Below are 18,190 nucleotides of genomic sequence, written 5' to 3' on the forward strand. Positions count from 1 at the left end.
AAGGTCAATCCTTGAATTTGAAATGGGACATTCACATGCAAAATTCAGAATGCAAACAGAGCTTTGCAAATTTAATATAGTCATTTTGACTGTTTTAGGATTCTGTTTTTGACAGTTTAAAGATAACTGGTAGCATACCTTTTTGATAATGCCAGGACAAAGCTTGATATTTATGTGTGTCAACTGTAACGCAGGACACAGTACTTAATATTTTGTTCTTAAAAAGTGTTAAATGGCTTAAAATCACATTTTTATACATACATGCATTGTAAGCTAAGGATATATTGCTATTGTTCACATAGCTGAGACTGGTGTCCAAAAAAATGACGTAACCACTGTGTCTTCCGTTACGATTGACACATAACAAGTCAAAATTTTCTTCTCACAAACGCAAAAATAGTTTCAGAGCAAAAGTTTAAGAAGCTATGTTGTATTTATGGCATTGTAAATGTTTTGGTATCCAAACTTAGTTGGATTTCTATTCTGATTACTAAGATACTCATATTTGTGTGTCACTCGTAACGAGACATGAAATTTTGTTTCAAAGCATATTGTTCACTTATTTTAAAAAAAAAGATGCAATTTTGGACAAAATTAGTAATAAGTAAAAACTCATATACTTATTGTTTGAATACAAAATGAGCCAGGAGAAACATACACAGGATGAGTTTTCAAATTTTGTGTGTCAACAGCTGTAACATGTCCCGGAAGACATTAAAAATGTCCCGAACAATGAATAACTGCTGTGACAAGACATCAAGACACCACATAGAAATCTTTCTCAATTATCATTAAGAATACCAACCACAGGAACTGTGCAAAAGGGGAAGCAAGACACATGCTGCTTTGGGTGATTTTTAGACTTTTCAAGTTGTGTGTGTCAATTGTAATGGCCTGCTGAAGACACAGTATGTCAATCGTAACGGTTCTGTAAAGACTGACACAGTACAAATATTTTATTTTGTAGCCTAAAATGACTACATATGCCCTTCAACTAAGTTTTGTTCAGGCAGGTGTGAATAAAAGCTATTATTTTAAACTGTAATTCAAAAGAGAGGAAACAAATTGTGAATTTTATAAGGAAATGCATGGTCAATCGTAACAAAAAGACACAGTAATTATAAAATATTTGAAATTTCAAAAATAAGAGTGTAGAAATGACATCTGAGTTTTTCTTTTGTCATGAGGCTTCAATGTAAAGGCTGTTTTCTTGATGTTAATGTACTGAAAGCTATCAAACATATAATTAAATAAGAAAATTGCAGTCTTAAATTTTGAGAAATTTAGGACATGAACCGTTACAGTTGACACGCCACTTTTAAAACTCAAATTTCTCATAAATATTCAAACATGTTTTGGGTGCAAACTCATTTGAGCAAATCCTCATTATACACTGATAGAAATACAATCAAGAAATTTAATTTTCAATGAGCATACATGCTCTTACAAAACAATGAAGTAGCTACATGTGTCAAATGTCCCACTTTGAAAGTGTCGGATTTTGTCATTTTGGGGCATTCTAATAACCTTTTCAAGACCTTCCAATTGATAAAAACTGATGAAATTATCTGTACTATCTCTCTGAAGGGTTTACTTTAAGAAGGAGTGGTGCTATTAGTAACTTGCTGCTTTCATAAAGAGAAATTATTCTTGAAAGGTAGGTATATCTTCTTGCTGACCACGTTTTGGCACAGGCTCATCATAGATGTGTATTGATTTCTGGGCTCATATATGTTAATGGGCCATCCCTGCCCTGCAACTGTGCAAATTTACATACCTTTTCAACCTCAGCTTAATATTACCTGTAAAATCACAGATGTGTGACGGGACACATGCAGGACACAAGATGCGAGGATCTCAGTGAGTTATTGATACACAACTCTCTCTCTCGCCATCATTTCCCCCAGTATGAATAAGTATTAATTATCAATTACATGACAAATGTCTTTTATTCAACCACGCTCAAACAATAAAGTTGTAGTAATTGTTGCATATATATAGCCAACTCTTGTCGTCTGCCCTTGGAAACAGAAATATCCTGAAATGAACCTTGATATAACCCACTACTAGTTATCTATTCAGTCTCAGTGAACAGTACATGTTATTCATATTCGGTGAAATATATTCTCTCATCTCTGAGCACTTTGACTTTTCTGTTTCTCAATGCATCGGTAAAAAGATGTCATAAAGTCCTAACACATCACATGACTATCACGTGCTATTAATGAAAGTCGTGAAGGGACACTACTCTAGAAGTAATCGTTTTTGTTGACAGACGGCTGGGTAAAGTCGATTCATTTGATGTTTAATTCAGCACAAAACCTGAATGGACGAACATAAAGGTGAGGTCAAAAGCATTGCAGACAAAAGGCTTGGAACAGACTTCTTGAGCTTGAAATAATCACTTTCTGCAGAACCGGAAACTCAGAAATATACCACGAGCTGCAGATTATCGTTCGCTTCCACGAAATCATTCGCTTCATAGACATAGTTGTCTATTTTTAGATTGCCATATTGCAGATCGTTCCCAAAGACCTTTCACATTCCAAGATAATCCAGGAAAGAGCACAACACAAACCAACTGCGCCACCAATTTACGTTTTAGTCTGAGTTAAGTACATTGAAATTAGACTTAGAGTGAACAATTTAGATTCATTCAATGTGGGGACAACCTCACAGTCACACGGGGTTATATCGGAAAATAATGCCGGTAAAGATAAGCACATTTATTTTTAATGTGTTTTTAAAAAATATATTTCAGGACCATGGCGTCTGAGGCAATCACCTACGATGTGAGCAAATTCAACCCTCAACCTGGCAGTGAAGTCCTGTGTGCCATTTGCCATTGCGTTCTGTACCAGCCACGCATGTGTATATGTCGGCACATTTTCTGCCGTGTATGCATCGAGACATGGCTCAACAGGAGCTCTACCTGCCCGACATGCAGGAACCACACGGGTCTTCGGCAGCTGCAGTTGGCGCCGCCGCTGGTTCAGAGTATCCTGAACAGTCTCACCATGGACTGCGACAACAAGGAGAAAGGTTGCACCTACCTCGTTCCCATGGAGAACTTCCCAACGCATATAGCACAGTGTGATTACAGGGTAAGGCCTGCTTGAAGGGTACAAACAAATTGCTTGTTAGTGTGATTAAACAGTAGCCTCAGGTATTGTACTGGTTGCTACCCCCGAAAGTGGTGTATGGCTGCCTAAATCAGTAAATGGTGGGGTAAAAATGGTCATACATGTAGAAATCCACTCGTGCAAAAAACATGAGTGTATGTGGGAGTTTCAGCTCACATGAACGCAGAAGAAGTATTAATTGCTAATATGATTAAAAAAAACAAGTCGCGTAAGGCGAAATTACTACATTTAGTCAAGCTGTGGAACTCACAGAATGAAACTGAACGTAGTCCGCCGCTAGTGCAAAAGGCAGTGAAAGTGACGAGCCTGTTTGGCGCGGCAGCGGTTGCGCTGTGCTTCATAGCACGCTTTACTGTACCTCCCTTCGTTTTAACTTTCTGAGCGTGTTTTTAATCCAAACATATCATATCTATATGTTTTTGGAATCAGGAACCGACAAGGAATAAGATGAAATAGTTTTTGAAACGATTTCGGAAATTTAATTTTGATCATAATTTTTATATTTTTAATTTTCAGAGCTTGTTTTTAATCCAAATATAACATATTTATATGTTTTTGGAATCAGAACATGATAAAGAATAAGATGAACGTAAATTTGGATCATTTTATAAAAAATTTCTTTTTTACCATTTTCAGATTTTTAATGACCAAAGTCATAAATTAATTTTTAAGCCACCAAACTGAAATGCAATACCGAAGTCCGGCCTTCGTCGAAGATTGCTTGGCCAAAATTTCAATCAATTTGATTGAAAAATGAGGGTGTGACAGTGCCGCCTCAACTTTTACAAAAAGCCGGATATGACGTCATCAAAGACATTTATCGAAAAAAAGAAAAAAACGTCCGGGGATATCATTCCCAGGAACTCTCATGTCAAATTTCATAAAGATCGGTCCAGTAGTTTAGTCTGAAACGCTCTACACACACACACACACACACACACACACACACACACACATACACCACGACCCTCGTCTCGATTCCCCCTCTATGTTAAAACATTTAGTCAAAACTTGACTAAATGTAAAAAGAGGCCTTAAAGGACCCCAACAGGCTATTTTTGGTGTCAAAAACGCGTTTATTTGAGTTTTGGCGTGACTTAGGTTAACCAGACATAATTATTATGCATGCCGTAGGAAATTGTTTTCTCACCTTCCTTCACAGGGTTTAGTTTATTTCGGAATCGTTTAGGCCATAATCCAACGAATTTCGTGACTGAAGCGAAGTGTTTTTGCGTTCCGATCTGGCGGCCATTGTATCTCGAACGTCCGCGAGAGTACGGAAGTGGTGAATTCTGGGTAAAATTTTTGATGACGTCAGAAGCCGTATTCATAGAAGCAACTTTAGCTGCTGAACCTTACAGTTTTGAGCCTGGGAGTTAAAATCAAGGGTCTGCGCGCCCCGTGATTTGTAATCATTTTTATATTTAGTCAAGTTTTGACTAAATATTTTAACATCGAGGGGGAATCGAAACGAGGGTCGTGGTGTATGTGCGTGTGGGCGTGCGTGTGTGCGTGTGTGTGTGTGTAGAGCGATTCAGACTAAACTACTGGACCGATCTTTATGAAATTTGACATGAGAGTTCCTGGGTATGAAATCCCCGAACGTTTTTTTCATTTTTTTGATAAATGTCTGATGACGTCATATCCGGCTTTTCGTGAAAGTTGAGGCGGCACTGTCACGCCCTCATTTTTCAACCAAATTGGTTGAAATTTTGGTCAAGTAATCTTCGACGAAGCCCGGACTTCGGTATTGCATTTCAGCTTGGTGGCTTAAAAATTAATTAATGACTTTGGTCATTAAAAATCTGAAAATTGTAAAAAAAAATAAAAATTTATAAAACGATCCAAATTTACGTTTATCTTATTCTCCATCATTTGCTGATTCCAAAAACATATAAATATGTTATATTCGGATTAAAAACAAGCTCTGAAAATTAAATATATAAAAATTATTATCAAATTTTTTTTTTCGAAATCAATTTAAAAACACTTTCATCTTATTCCTTGTCGGTTCCTGATTCCAAAAATATATAGATATGATATGTTTGGATTAAAAACACGCTCAGAAAGTTAAAACGAAGAGAGGTACAGAAAAGCGTGCTATCCTTCTCAGCGCAACGAATACCCCGCTCTTCTTGTCAATTCCACGGGCACTGCCTTTGCCACGGGCGGTGGAGTGACGATGCTACGAGTATACGGTCTTGCTGCGTTGCGTTGCGTTCAGTTTCATTCTGTGAGTTCGACAGCTACTTGACTAAATATTGTATTTTCGCCTTACGCGACTTGTTTTACAAATCACGTTAATGTTCCCGATATCTTTTTGTCATCCCAAAAGTCAAGGCACAAAAACAAAATACCTTGACTTTTGGGGTAGCGCGACTCCGTTGATTTTGTTTTATTTCTCCATATCATTACTAGATTGTCCCGTCGCTGTGAAATTCGGATCACTTCCTCCCAGTGGAAAGCTAGCAGCAACAGAGTCGCGATAGCCCAAAGTCAAGGGAGATCTTTGGGACTTTTCTTCCTTTTTTATATTTAGTCAAGTTTTGACTAAATATTTTAACATCGAGGGGGAATCGAAACGAGGGTTGTGGTGTATGTGCGTCTGTCTGTGTGTGTGTGTGTGTGTGTAGAGCGATTCAGACTAAACTACTGGACCGATCTTTATGAAATTTGACATGAGAGTTCCTGGGTATGAAATCCCCGAACGTTTTTTTCATTTTTTTGATAAATGTCTTTGATGACGTCATATCCGGCTTTTCGTGAAAGTTGAGGCGGCACTGTCACGCCCTCATTTTTCACCCAAATTGGTTGAAATTTTGGTCAAGTACTCTTCGACGAAGCCCGGGGTTCGGTATTGCATTTCAGCTTGGTGGCTTAAAAATTAATTAATGACTTTGGTCATTAAAAATCTGAAAATTGTAAAAAAAAATAAAAATTTATAAAACGATCCAAATTTACGTTTATCTTATTCTCCATCATTTTCTGATTCCAAAAACATATAAATATGTTATATTCGGATTAAAAACAAGCTCTGAAAATTAAATATATAAAAATTATTATCAAATTTTTTTTTTCGAAATCAATTTAAAAACACTTTCATCTTATTCCTTGTCGGTTCCTGATTCCAAAAATATATAAATATGATATGTTTGGATTAAAAACACGCTCAGAAAGTTAAAACGAAGAGAGGTACAGAAAAGCGTGCTATCCTTCTCAGCGCAACGAATACCCCGCTCTTCTTGTCAATTCCACGAGCACTGCCTTTGCCACGGGCGGTGGAGTGACGATGCTACGAGTATACGGTCTTGCTGCGTTGCGTTGCGTTCAGTTTCATTCTGTGAGTTCGACAGCTACTTGACTAAATATTGTATTTTCGCCTTACGCGACTTGTCTTTATTGTCCCATCGCTGGGAAATTTGGGTCGCTTCCTTCGAGTGAAAAGCTAGAAACAACAGAGTCGCGCTACCCGAAAGTCAGTGAATCTATTAGATTTTTTTTCTCCATTTCTTTATTGTCCCATCATATTCCACAACTTGGACACATACCAAAACTTGGACACATGACGATATTACCACGTCTTTGACACATACCACAACTTGGTCACATATCAATCAATCAATCAATCAATGAGTCTAATATCGCGCATATTCCGTGGGTACAGTTCTAGGCGCTCTGCAGTGATGCCGTGTGAGATGAAATTTTATACGGCCAGTAGATTGCAGCCATTTCGGCGCATATTTACCTTTCACGGCTTATTATTCCAAGTCACACGGGTATAGGTAGACAATTATTAACTGTGCCAAAGCAATTTTGCCAGGAAAGACCCTTTTGTCAATCGTGGGATCTTTAACGTGCACACCCAATGTAGTGTACACGGGGGGAGGTTCGGACACCGAAGAGAGTCTGCACACAAAGTTGACTCTGTGAAATAAATTTCCGCCGAACCTGGGACATACCAAAACTTGGACATATACCACATCTTGGACACATACCACAACTTGGACACAGACCACATCTTATACGCATACCACATCTTATACGCATACCACAACTTGGACACATACCATAACTTGGACACATTACCATAGCTTTGACACATACAACTTGGACACATACCACAACTTGGACACATACCACATCTTGGACACATACCACAACTTGGACACATTCCACATCTTGGACACATACAACATCTATGACACATACCACAACTTGGACACATACCACAACTTGGACACATTCCACATCTTGGACACATACAACTTGGACACATACCACATATTGGACACATACCATAACTTGGACACATACCACAACTTGGACACATACCACATCTTGGACACATACCACAACTTGGACACATACCACATCTTGAACACATTTCACATCTTGGACACATACCACATCTTGAACACATTCCACATCTTGGACACATACCACATCTTGAACACATTCCACATCTTGGACATAATTATACCACAACATTGCACATATTGGACACATACCACAACTTGGACACATTCCACAACTTGGAAATTTCCACAACTTGGACCACAAGCTCGACTCTGTTGCTGTTAACTTTTCACTGGGAGGAAGCGATCCGAATTCGCCAGCGGTGAAGGAAAATAACGAAATGGAAAAAGAAAGAAAAACAAATCTAATGGATCCCTTGACTTTGGAGTAGCGTGACTCTGTTGCTGCTAGCTTTCCACTGGGAGGAAGCGATCCGAATTTCCCAGCGATGGAACAATAGGCGGAATAGAGAAAAAAAAAAGAAATTTTTATTTTTTTTATTTTTTTATTTTACAAATCGCGGATTTAGGTTCGACGTAATTTGTACAATATTTTTTACATTTTTGACTCACATGCGAAGCAAAAGTGAGTCTATGACTATGTACTCACCCGAGTCGTCCGTCCGTCCGTCCGTCCGGAAAACTTTAACGTTGGATATTTCTTGGACACTATTCAGTCTATCAGTACCAAATTTGGCAAGATGGTGTATGATGACAAGGCCCCAAAAAACATACATAGCATCTTGACCTTGCTTCAAGGTGAAGGTCGCAGGGGCCATAAATGTTGCCTCAAAAAAAGCTATTTTTTACATTTTTCCCATTTTCTCTGAAGTTTTTGAGATTCAATACCTCACCTATATATGATATATAGGGCAAAGTAAGCCCCATCTTTTGATACCAGTTTGGTTTACCTTGCTTCAAGGTCAAGGTCACAGGAGCTCTTCAAAGTTGGATTGTATACATATTTTGAAGTGACCTTGACCCTGAACTATGGAAGATAACTGTTTCAAACTTAAAAATTATGTGGGGCACATGTTATGCTTTCATCATGAGACACATTTGGTCACATATGATCAAGGTCAAGGTCACTTTGACCCTTATGAAATGTGACCAAAATAAGGTAGTGAACCACTAAAAGTGACCATATCTCATGGTAGAAAGAGCCAATAAGCACCATTGTACTTCCTATGTCTTGTATTAACAGCTTTGTGTTGCATGACCTTGGATGACCTTGACCTTGGGTCAAGGTCACATGTATTTTGGTAGGAAAAATGTGTAAAGCAGTTCTTAGTGTATGATGTCATTGCTAGGTTTAGTTATTTGACCATGTCAAGGTCAAGCATGTGAGTCGTATGGGCTTTGCCCTTCTTGTTACAAACCACAGGTTAACAGCTCAGTTGGAGGTTTAATTGGTGCCAGTGTGTAGACATACAGGCTGGGGGAGTGGCTTAGGAGCGAGCAGATAGCTGTATCGTTATCAGCGTCTGTTACTGGAGATCGTTCTTACAGCGGCGTCCGAGTTGAGACGGAAGTGTCCCACCTATTTGGGTTGATAATCGGGGATTAATGTAGAATTGTATCCTCTTAGTCAGGTTTGAGGCACAAAGTGTACGAGGAAAAAACATTCTCTCTCAAGGGTGGAAGTAAAATGTCTGCCAGACTCAACAAATAGATTAGGCAGCCCATGATCACTGTTGTGATTGTAGTTGAAGTTCTATCGGATTTGTTGTTGGCTATGTTGTTAAAGACGTATAATTATGTTCTCGAATTTAAGTTGATGTTGTTGTCGTCGTCGTAGATGAAATCAAGGTTGTAACGTGTCAAATCAATCGTGTTCCACCTACAGTTTATCAGTGTAAAGCTGTTGTTGTTGACATTGTAGTTGTTCTTGGTTTTCGAGATGTTGTCAGTGTTATTGTCGTCGTTGTAGTTGTTACCCAGTCGGATAGAAACAAATAAAAACTCAAGCCTGAGTCTATTTTTTTTTGCAACTCCGAACATTCAGCAGCAGCACACTCTCTCGACATGATGTCGGGAGCACGCGCGCATCCACAGCTGCAGCAAAGACGCACACCGAGCGTTGCTACTTTCGCTTCTGGCTCCCCCTTGTGACGTCACAGCCAAGGGCTTGCCGCCGCGGGGAATTTGAAGTCTCGCGTAGCAGACGAATTTGGTCGCTTTTTGAGCATGCATTTTGTGTAAAATTAGACTGATGCAACACAAAACCTGAGATTTACTGATCGGTTTTTGCATCTGTAGATGCTTACCTATATCATTAAATCAACCCCAACTGCTTTATCTGACCTTAAAAAGAGCCTGTTATGGTCCTTTAAGTATTGACCTGGAACACAAAAGGCTGAAATTGAAAAGCATGACTAAAACAGTGACTTGATCAAGTTGATGCTTTGGTTTAGGAAATCATTTTCATAATAAATTTAATACAAGATCACTGGGGTAGAAATTGAAGTTCTCTACCTGGTCCACAAATGAAGTGCCACATAACCAACTGTCATTAAAGAAGAAGAAGAAAGCAGTGTATTTAGTATCTTTAATGTTCAACTAGACTGCATCGTCGATTTGTTGAGTTAGCTGAAATTAAATAAAATGTATGGAAAGTTATTTATTTTTTTAATTGTTTTGCTTTCAGGCTGCATATTGCCCACACGTAGGCTGCAAGAGAGAAACAACAGTTGCTGACTTGCCGAGACACAGAGAGGAATGTCAGTTCCGCATCGAGCATTGTCGCAAAGAATGTGGCCTGCCGTTTCCTTTAAATAAGTTGGAAGGGCATGTTTGTACCACAGCTATGCGGGACAGAGTTGGTGGTAAGTTCTTGTCATGATGTTTGCTGCAGTGTTTAGGCTAAAGTGTGAAGGGAAAACTTTGTCCACAGGCTGAGAAAAATATGATTGGTAATTCATATTCAAGCGAACTTCAGCTTGCTTTTCACATTTGCTGTGTTAGTCTGCAAGTTGTTTTGTTCATAAAAAATCATATACTTACTTACTCATCCCGTAGACAATAGATGAATATAAAATAAGTACACAAGTCATAGTCCCTAACCACTGAAGCGAAACAAGGGCCGATAACTTTAAGGGACATAACTACAGTCAAGTGCTAAAGGAGGACTATTCTAGCTCTGACGTCACACCCCATGCACACAGCTTTTGACACGCTACACACAACATAACACAACTGACGCTATGACATCACATCACTGACGCTATGACATCACATCACTCTGCCCATTATGGCAGACACACAGATACTCCAAGGGTCAATGCACTAAAGTAATTAAATGCATGTTTTTCCAAGGGTGTGTGTGAATAGTTTTTTCTCGACTGTGTATAATGTTTGTGTTCACGTGCATGTGTGAAACATTTCCGTTTTTAGACGGGCTATTTTTACACGCTTCACTCACAGTCACACAATTTCTTTTCCTGCAGAGCTGAACAGCATTCTGCACAAACACCAGGTGGTGCTGCGCTGGCTGCGTGGCAAGATGAACGCCATGTACATGCCGCAGCAGACACAGGGCGTGCAACTCCAGGCATTCAACAAAACGCTAGACGACATCAACCGCTTCTGGCCCCCGGACCAGCCCATCCCTCAGCGGCTCTGTGGCAGCTACATTGCGTCCGCAACCCCAGCGTCCGCCACCGCCACCAGCCAGAACAACACTGCAGAGGCTGCCCAAGATGTTGGCCAGGGAGGCAACTCCATACTGGAGCGTCTGGTCTCGGAGGCCAGCAACCCCCAGGAGCAGCAGCGACGTCGTGGGATCGCTCCGCGCTATCCGGACGAGGTGGAGCGTTGGAGCTACCAAGCCCGGGGTCGCGTGTGGCGCACGTTGGAGCGATACGCTGTGGAGCGCAGGAGCAGCCCGCCGCAGTCCCCCAGCCCTCCCCTGGGTCTGGATCCCAACTTCCCGCGTAGCCCTCGCTACATCCCCCTGGAAGACTTGCGGCCTGAGCGCCACCACCCCGTGCTGCCTGTCATCTTCCCCGCGCTGCACAACACCACAGACAGAGCTTCCCAGAGTGCGGCCGTGCGGTCTCCCGTCCGCAGGGTCACCACTCCTCCTGACCCGCCGCCCAGGGACAGTCCTCCTCGCCTTGAAGGTCGGGCTCGTAGCTCCAGGGACAGGAGCCCCACCCCCTTCCCTGACGTGTTCCGGTCAGACAACGAGGGCGGCCGTTCATACGGGTCAGACGACACCACGGATGATGACTTTGACAGTGGCGATTATGATTCCTACTCTGCACTGACGCCGCGCTCACCTTCTCCCGCTGACAGGGATTACGAGGTAGACAGAAGGAGAGACGACTATGACATGTACTGGAGCTATCGGCACAGAAGAACGACAGAAAGTGCTGACTACTCACCCCAGTACAGCCCAGAAAGAGATGGCAACAGACACAGAAGTAGGAGCTACTACAGCCGCTCCAGAAGTCAAAGCTATCACAGCCGGTCGAGAAGCCGGAGCAATTACGACAGATCCAGAAGCCGCAGTAGGTACAGCAGATCCAGAAGCAGAGGCTACAGCCGATCGTGGAGTAGAGACAGAACCTACGAGCGACCAAGAAGGAGAAATCGTTCTCATTCTAGAAGTCATAGCCGATCTAGAAGCAGATCCAGATCCAACCGGCGCTTCGGCCAGCCTGACGGCTCACGTTTTTCACGAAGCAGCAGCCGGTCCAGAAACCGCAGCCCACCCAGACGGTCCGTCAGATCTAGAAGTCGCAGCCAGTCCTGGAATCGGCGACGGGTTAGGAACGACGATTCATACCACAGTCATGACCCGGTTAGCAGGTCCTCCGACCAAGAACACTTGACCAATGGCAGCAGAGGATGGGGGCAGAGCGAAGACAGGCGGTCGTCGGAGGAACGAGGTCACTGGGCACCAGATTCCAGCCACACTAACAACACAGATGATGATGACGATGATGATGATGATGATGATGATGATGATGATGATGATGATGGTCACAGTGACCGGCGCCGTCCATGGCTGAACAGTGTTGGCTCACAGTCACAGCAACATGCAGATGCCACCGATGCAAGTTACCCCTCTCCTGGAGGTTCATCTGCCCACAGTGATGACGCAGACTCCCGACACGATTCCCAAAGTGGTAGCAGAAGACGGTCACATAGGGGCAGGGAAAGCGTGTCGGACAGAGACAGTTGGGCCTCTCACCACACTCCAGATGCAGCGCACAATTCACCGGACCGCGGAAGCGAATCGGCAGGAGACAGGACTTGGAGCACCACCACCACAGATGAACACTCCGACTTGGAGAGAAACCCCTGGCCTGCCTCAGGTACAGAAGCTGAGGGGGATGACCAGAGGTCCTCACCGCAGCAGGAGAACGCGACCAGCGAACACACACCTTCCCACGTAGGGAGAGAAGATTCTGGTGACCACACTGATTCAGCGGCTGACGCTATTGACAGACATGGCTCTCGCCCTCCTTCTCCTGTGCAAGCAGCATTTTCCTCAGGAGTTTCTTCGTCATCAGCCAGCAGCAGAGTGTCAGCCTGGCATGCACGGTCTGCATCACACAGCAAAAGAACAAGGCATGGGGGCAAAGTCAATGGCAGTAACAGAGCGGAGACGTCAGCCCAGCCACAGCCCAGTGGCTCTCTTCCACGTAACGACACAGCCGCTACAAAAAGGAAGACAAGTGATACCAAGGAGAAGACTTCTGATGCTGCTACTGCACAGCGTTCAGGTGGCACGGCAGCTTCTGGTGAGCCGAAGAACAACAAAACTTTAGATCAAGAAGCATCCAAGAACGTTTGGGAGACCTCTTCAGACACAACTTCCCTCGATTATGACTTGGCCGACGAAGAGCCGTCTCCTACGGCAATCCCAAAGGCTGCATCAAGCACAGGCCGTGATGATGCCAACACGTCACATAGCAGTGGTTCTGTGGAACAGAACAACGCCTCAGTGGACACAAGCAATGCAGAGCCTAATGCTGTCACAGTACCAGCTGATCTAGTTTCAGGAGAATATAGTTTAGCAGCTGATCAGTCCAAAGCTGAAGATCCTCAAACCAGGACCGGAAGTAATGACCAGGCTTCCAGTAGCCAAGGACAGCCCTCAAGACTTTCATCAGACTCGGACAAAGAGGAGCAAGGAAAAGGCACCAAGGGGAAAAGCAGAAAAGGTTCAAAAGGAAAAGGAAAAGCACTCTTGAAGGGTAAGAGAAACCCAGACCCCGAAAACACCAACAAGAGTGATGGTGACAAACACAGTGACTCTGATTCACACTTCAAACGGAAAGCTAAAGTGAGACCCAGGCAGATTGTGTCCAGCAGTGAATGTTCTGATGCTGAGCAGATTGCCAAGGATGACAGTAAAGGATTGAATACTGATGGCAATATCAATGAAAATTCAGCAGCCATCTCTGAGCAGCCTTCAACGAGCAACGCAGTTATAGCACAGCCTGTCCGCAGTACGAGTAACGAACAATGTGGTCATAAGAAGAGCAGAAAGTCTATGAAAAAGGGCTCTGTACACAGCGCTGATTCCCCAAGCCACGAAAGACACTCCAGGAAACGAAAAGCAGGAAAAAGCAAACAGTCAAAGGCATCCAAGAAAGTAAAGCTGGGAGACAACACTGCAGTCGGTGAAAACAACAGAGAGGGTCACCAGTCACCGGAGAGTGCCAGAGACCCAAGACCAAGCAACGCCTCTGTCTTCCACTCAACACTAAAGCACCCACAGATGAGCCTCCCTGTGCCTTCATTCATTCTACCATCTATCAGTGTTATCCCATGGGGCTCAGGCAACAGTGTCAGCCAAGCTGAAACCCAAACCAGAGCAGAGGCCGCATCAGCCGACAGGCCAGGTGTAGAGAATGGAACCACAGGCTTAGGGGGTGTCAGGACTTCTGGCAGGGGACAAAGGTCCACAGACAGGACCAGAGAGAGAAGCGGAGAAGACGCAAACAGGACTACGAGACCTAGTGAAACCACAGTCTCGGATAGAAACGGGGAAACAAGAGGTCCGGATAGACATGGTGAAACGACAGTTGCAGATATACACAATGAAACTAGAAGCTCCAACAGACACAGTGAAAGTGGAGCCGCAGCCAGACAGGGTGAAACCAGAACGGTTGAGGAGGGGACTCGCCACACGAGAATCATGCGCGTCGAAACGTCAGAAAGATCAGGAGGGAGAGCCCCTCGCAGAATCATGAGGATCGAAAACCCAGCGGGCCGACATCGAGCCAGCGAGAGGAGACCGGCGGGGGAGGATTTACTGAGGATGGTGAGGATTCCGGACCTGCCGGTTCCCCCCAGCACACTGGAGCTGTTGAACCAGTACGCCTACAGTGATGAGAGCGACGCCACCTGGTCACCCACTTCTGACGACGACGATGACGACTATGTTTATGATGAACGTTACTGATGGCCATGAAAAAGCAACAGAGACGTCTGAGTAAATCAGTAATACGGTTTTACTCCCAAGTCTGGCATGATGAAGCATGAGCAGGTTGTGTGCAGCGGTGCGAGTCAGTAGCCAGGTTGTGTGCAGCGGTGCGAGTCAGTAGCCAGGTACAGTTAAAAAGTTGCTGTTTACCAGGGTTGGTTTACAGGAGTTGAGTTTAGAGACTTTCGTCCGGTATAAACTGCATTGAGGGTAGAGTTTATCCCGGACTAACGTCTCTAACTGTGACTCTTGCACACTGACCCTGATTTCCAGGTAGTGGTCGGGTTGACCAGTAAACGTAAATGGTTCTGTTACACCTTGTTGGTCCTAGAAATCATGGGTGTTGAAGTCTTGAGTGTGATTTTGACACATAGCAGTCAAGAAGGAAAAACTGTGAGCAGTCTTGAAAACCAAATAGATGTGTGGATCAAGAACAATGAACATTCATGAAAACCTCTGGTCTGGATCATGATTGACTGGAGCGAATGAAACACTGGCTTGGTGACACATTTTTCATGGACAAGAATTCAGATTCTGAATTTGTATACAGATTAATCAGATCTTGAAGTCTACTGATGAACGTATATTAGGTGTTGTAATTACGGTTGAGATTACGCAGCATGTCTGACAAGTTAACATGCAGTCTTTGGTGTTTTGGTTGTGTTTAACACTTTTCTGAGCAACATGACGTGGTTCAGGAATGCAGTTACTTTAGCAAGTTATATTGCTACATGTTGCTGCAGTGGTAGTCCCCTTTTGAGACGGACAAAAAGGTAAGAAAATCAGGTCTTAATTAATTAAAATGGAGGGGGTTTGAAAATTGGTGTAAATTTACAGAGCTTATGATTGGAAAAGCTTGAGAAATTGGGGAGTCTTAAATTGAGAGGTCTTGAAAGGGGTTCCACTGTGGTAAGGCCTAAAAAAAAAATAGGTGTGGTTACGGTAACCCGACCTACCCTATTTTTAGGGGCCGACCCTATAACTTTTTATTACATTTGTCAAAAAAACACACAAAAAACAAGAAAACGAGTGCAGAAAACGCAATGAAAGCGAAAGCGCTCGAGTCGCACACTTATTTCCCTGTCAAGTAGGTTTAATTTGTACACATTTGAAAAAAAAGTTAAAAAAAAAAAAAAGTGATTGCCTACCTTCCTACCCTATTTTGTTTGGCTATGTTACCGTAACCACACCTATTTTTTTTTTTTTTTCTTAAATTGTGTTTTCTCAATTTAAAAATTGAACTCATCACTTTTTATTTACATTTTTTACTTTTTGCTATTTGTATTATCATTTGTTTAGTGTAGGTATTGTTGACTCTCTCTCTCTCTCTCTCTCTCTCTCTCTCTCTTCAACTTCAGGCCCTTCAAGCGTTATTATTCTGATTTGTTTCGTTTTGGTTTCATTTTTCATTGCTCATTTTTCTTTTTGATTTATCTCCCTTTCCCCCTTTTTTTGCGCTTGGAGGACATCATTGCCATCTTCTCTGATAAGTCGTTTTCATATTTGTATTGTTGTTTTCATTTTTTTAACCTGTTGAAGACCTTTAGGTCGAAACGTTGTTCATTGTCATTTGTTTGTATATTTCGTTGCGAGTCCAGTATATTAGGTATTACTCTTGTGTTTTCTCAGTTCATCTCTTTCTGTTGCTTTGATTGGATTTTATATCCAGACGCATTCTTTTTCTCTAGTCACAAGGTGGTTAAACCGCATTCTATTTTATGTTTGGTTATGTTCAAACTAAAAGGTTTGTTGCACTGTGCCATCAGGAATGTAACATTTACATTTTACCGGTAATCAGCATTTTAATATTTTGTCTCACTATTCCCCAACAAATTGCTATGTCTTGCAATTTGCTCATGAGTTGTTCTTCAGTACTGGTGACAGAAAGGGGGAAAAGTGGTCAAAATTCAAATCTCTAGTTTTGTTTTTGAAATATAGCTTTTCATAAAGCAGAAACAGGGATGAAAATTCTCCGTTTTTTCCGACTTTTCCGATTATTTTCAATGGGCCATCCGATTTATTTGTGCGATTCCGTTTTTTGGCTCACGAAGTGTAGCCTATGCGATCGTAACTTTGTCTGTCTGTGCGTTTGTGCGTGTGTTTGTACGTGTGTATGTCTGTGGTAGAAACTTTAACATTTCGTCATTTGAAGACGTCACATTATGGCGTAAGAGGGTTAGACGTCACGCGAAGGAATTACTGAAAGTCTCGGTCATTGTTTTTTGAGCGGGCCGAGACTAGTTGGCAGTCGTGTCGTAGATTGTTGACACTCTCTCTCTCTCTCTCTCTCTCTCTCTCTCTCTCTCTCTCTCTCTCTCTCTCTCTTTCTCTCTCTCTCTTTCAACTTCAGGCCCTTCAAGTTCAAGCGTTATTATTCTGGTTTGTTTCGTTTTGGTTTCATTTTTCATTGCTCATTTTTCTTTTTGATTTATCTCCCTTTCCCCCTTCTTTTGCGCTTGGAGGACATCATCTTCTCTGATAAGTCGTTTTGATATTTGTATTGTTGTTTTCATTTTTTTTTTAACCTGTTGAAGACCATTAGGTCGAAGCGTTGTTCATTGTCATTTGTTTGAAAATATTTCGTTGCGAGTCCAGAATATTAGGTATTACTCTTAGTCGTGTCCCTTTAAGTAGGCTACATGCAGACAGACAGATCTAGATCTAGTGTCTCGCTTTCTTGCACAGTGTCACCTATGCTTACTGTGTGTGTGTGTGTGTGTGTGTGTATGTGTGACGGAGTGATTGAGTTTGTGTTACTGTTTGTCTATTTCTTACGTGAGCCTTGAAGGCTTCGCCTCTTGTTTTACATAATTTTTTTATTTTTATTTAAATTCGCGATCTGCACTTTAGCGCGTGTTTGGTACAGTTTCTGTTTAAAGACGAACAGTCTCATACCATTATTTTACATATTAATAACTTGTTCCAAGTTCCAAGTTCATTAAGTAGTCGGAATTCCTGTTTTAGTTAACAAATGAGGAGTTTTGTAGCTGCTACAATTACTGTGATTTCCTTTCGCAAAAGGCCACATTTTCAGCTCTAAATTCCTAAATTTTCAAGATTTTTCCGGGGGGCGTTGCCCCCCTAAACCCCCTACAGGGGCGCTGCTCCTTGACCCCGCCGGGGCCTTGGCAGCCCCTGGACCCCGGCCGATTTCAGTTTTTTTTTAACAAGGCAATTTTCATCCCTGCAGAAATACTGTAGTATCTGATGTACTAAGTCATAAGAAAAAATCACTGGTTCACATGGTTCTTACATAATCTAACTTTTAAAGCTGGTTCTTGTGTGTCGGTGTGTAGGCCTATGCTTGTATG

General features: G+C 42.4%; 1 protein-coding gene across 2 annotated transcripts; it reads left to right on the plus strand.

Annotated features, from left to right (window-relative positions):
* Positions 1-10,102: 10,102 nt before the first annotated feature.
* Positions 10,103-17,198, plus strand: LOC138957482 (dentin sialophosphoprotein-like). Of its 2 annotated transcripts, XR_011453047.1 has the most exons (3): positions 10,103-10,263; positions 10,885-14,942; positions 14,974-17,198. XR_011453047.1 is itself a non-coding variant. In XM_070328603.1 (2 exons), exons 1-2 carry the CDS (start codon positions 10,245-10,247, stop codon positions 14,856-14,858), a joined length of 3,993 nt encoding a protein of 1,330 aa, XP_070184704.1. In that variant the 5' UTR covers positions 10,103-10,244; the 3' UTR covers positions 14,859-17,198. The 2 variants fall into 2 exon arrangements, 1 of the variants encoding a protein (XP_070184704.1); XM_070328603.1 differs by having other exon boundaries at positions 10,885-17,198.
* The last annotated feature ends 992 nt before the right edge of the window (positions 17,199-18,190 follow it).

Source organism: Littorina saxatilis, linkage group LG2, assembly GCF_037325665.1.
Source record: "Littorina saxatilis isolate snail1 linkage group LG2, US_GU_Lsax_2.0, whole genome shotgun sequence".
NCBI lineage: Eukaryota > Metazoa > Mollusca > Gastropoda > Littorinimorpha > Littorinidae > Littorina > Littorina saxatilis.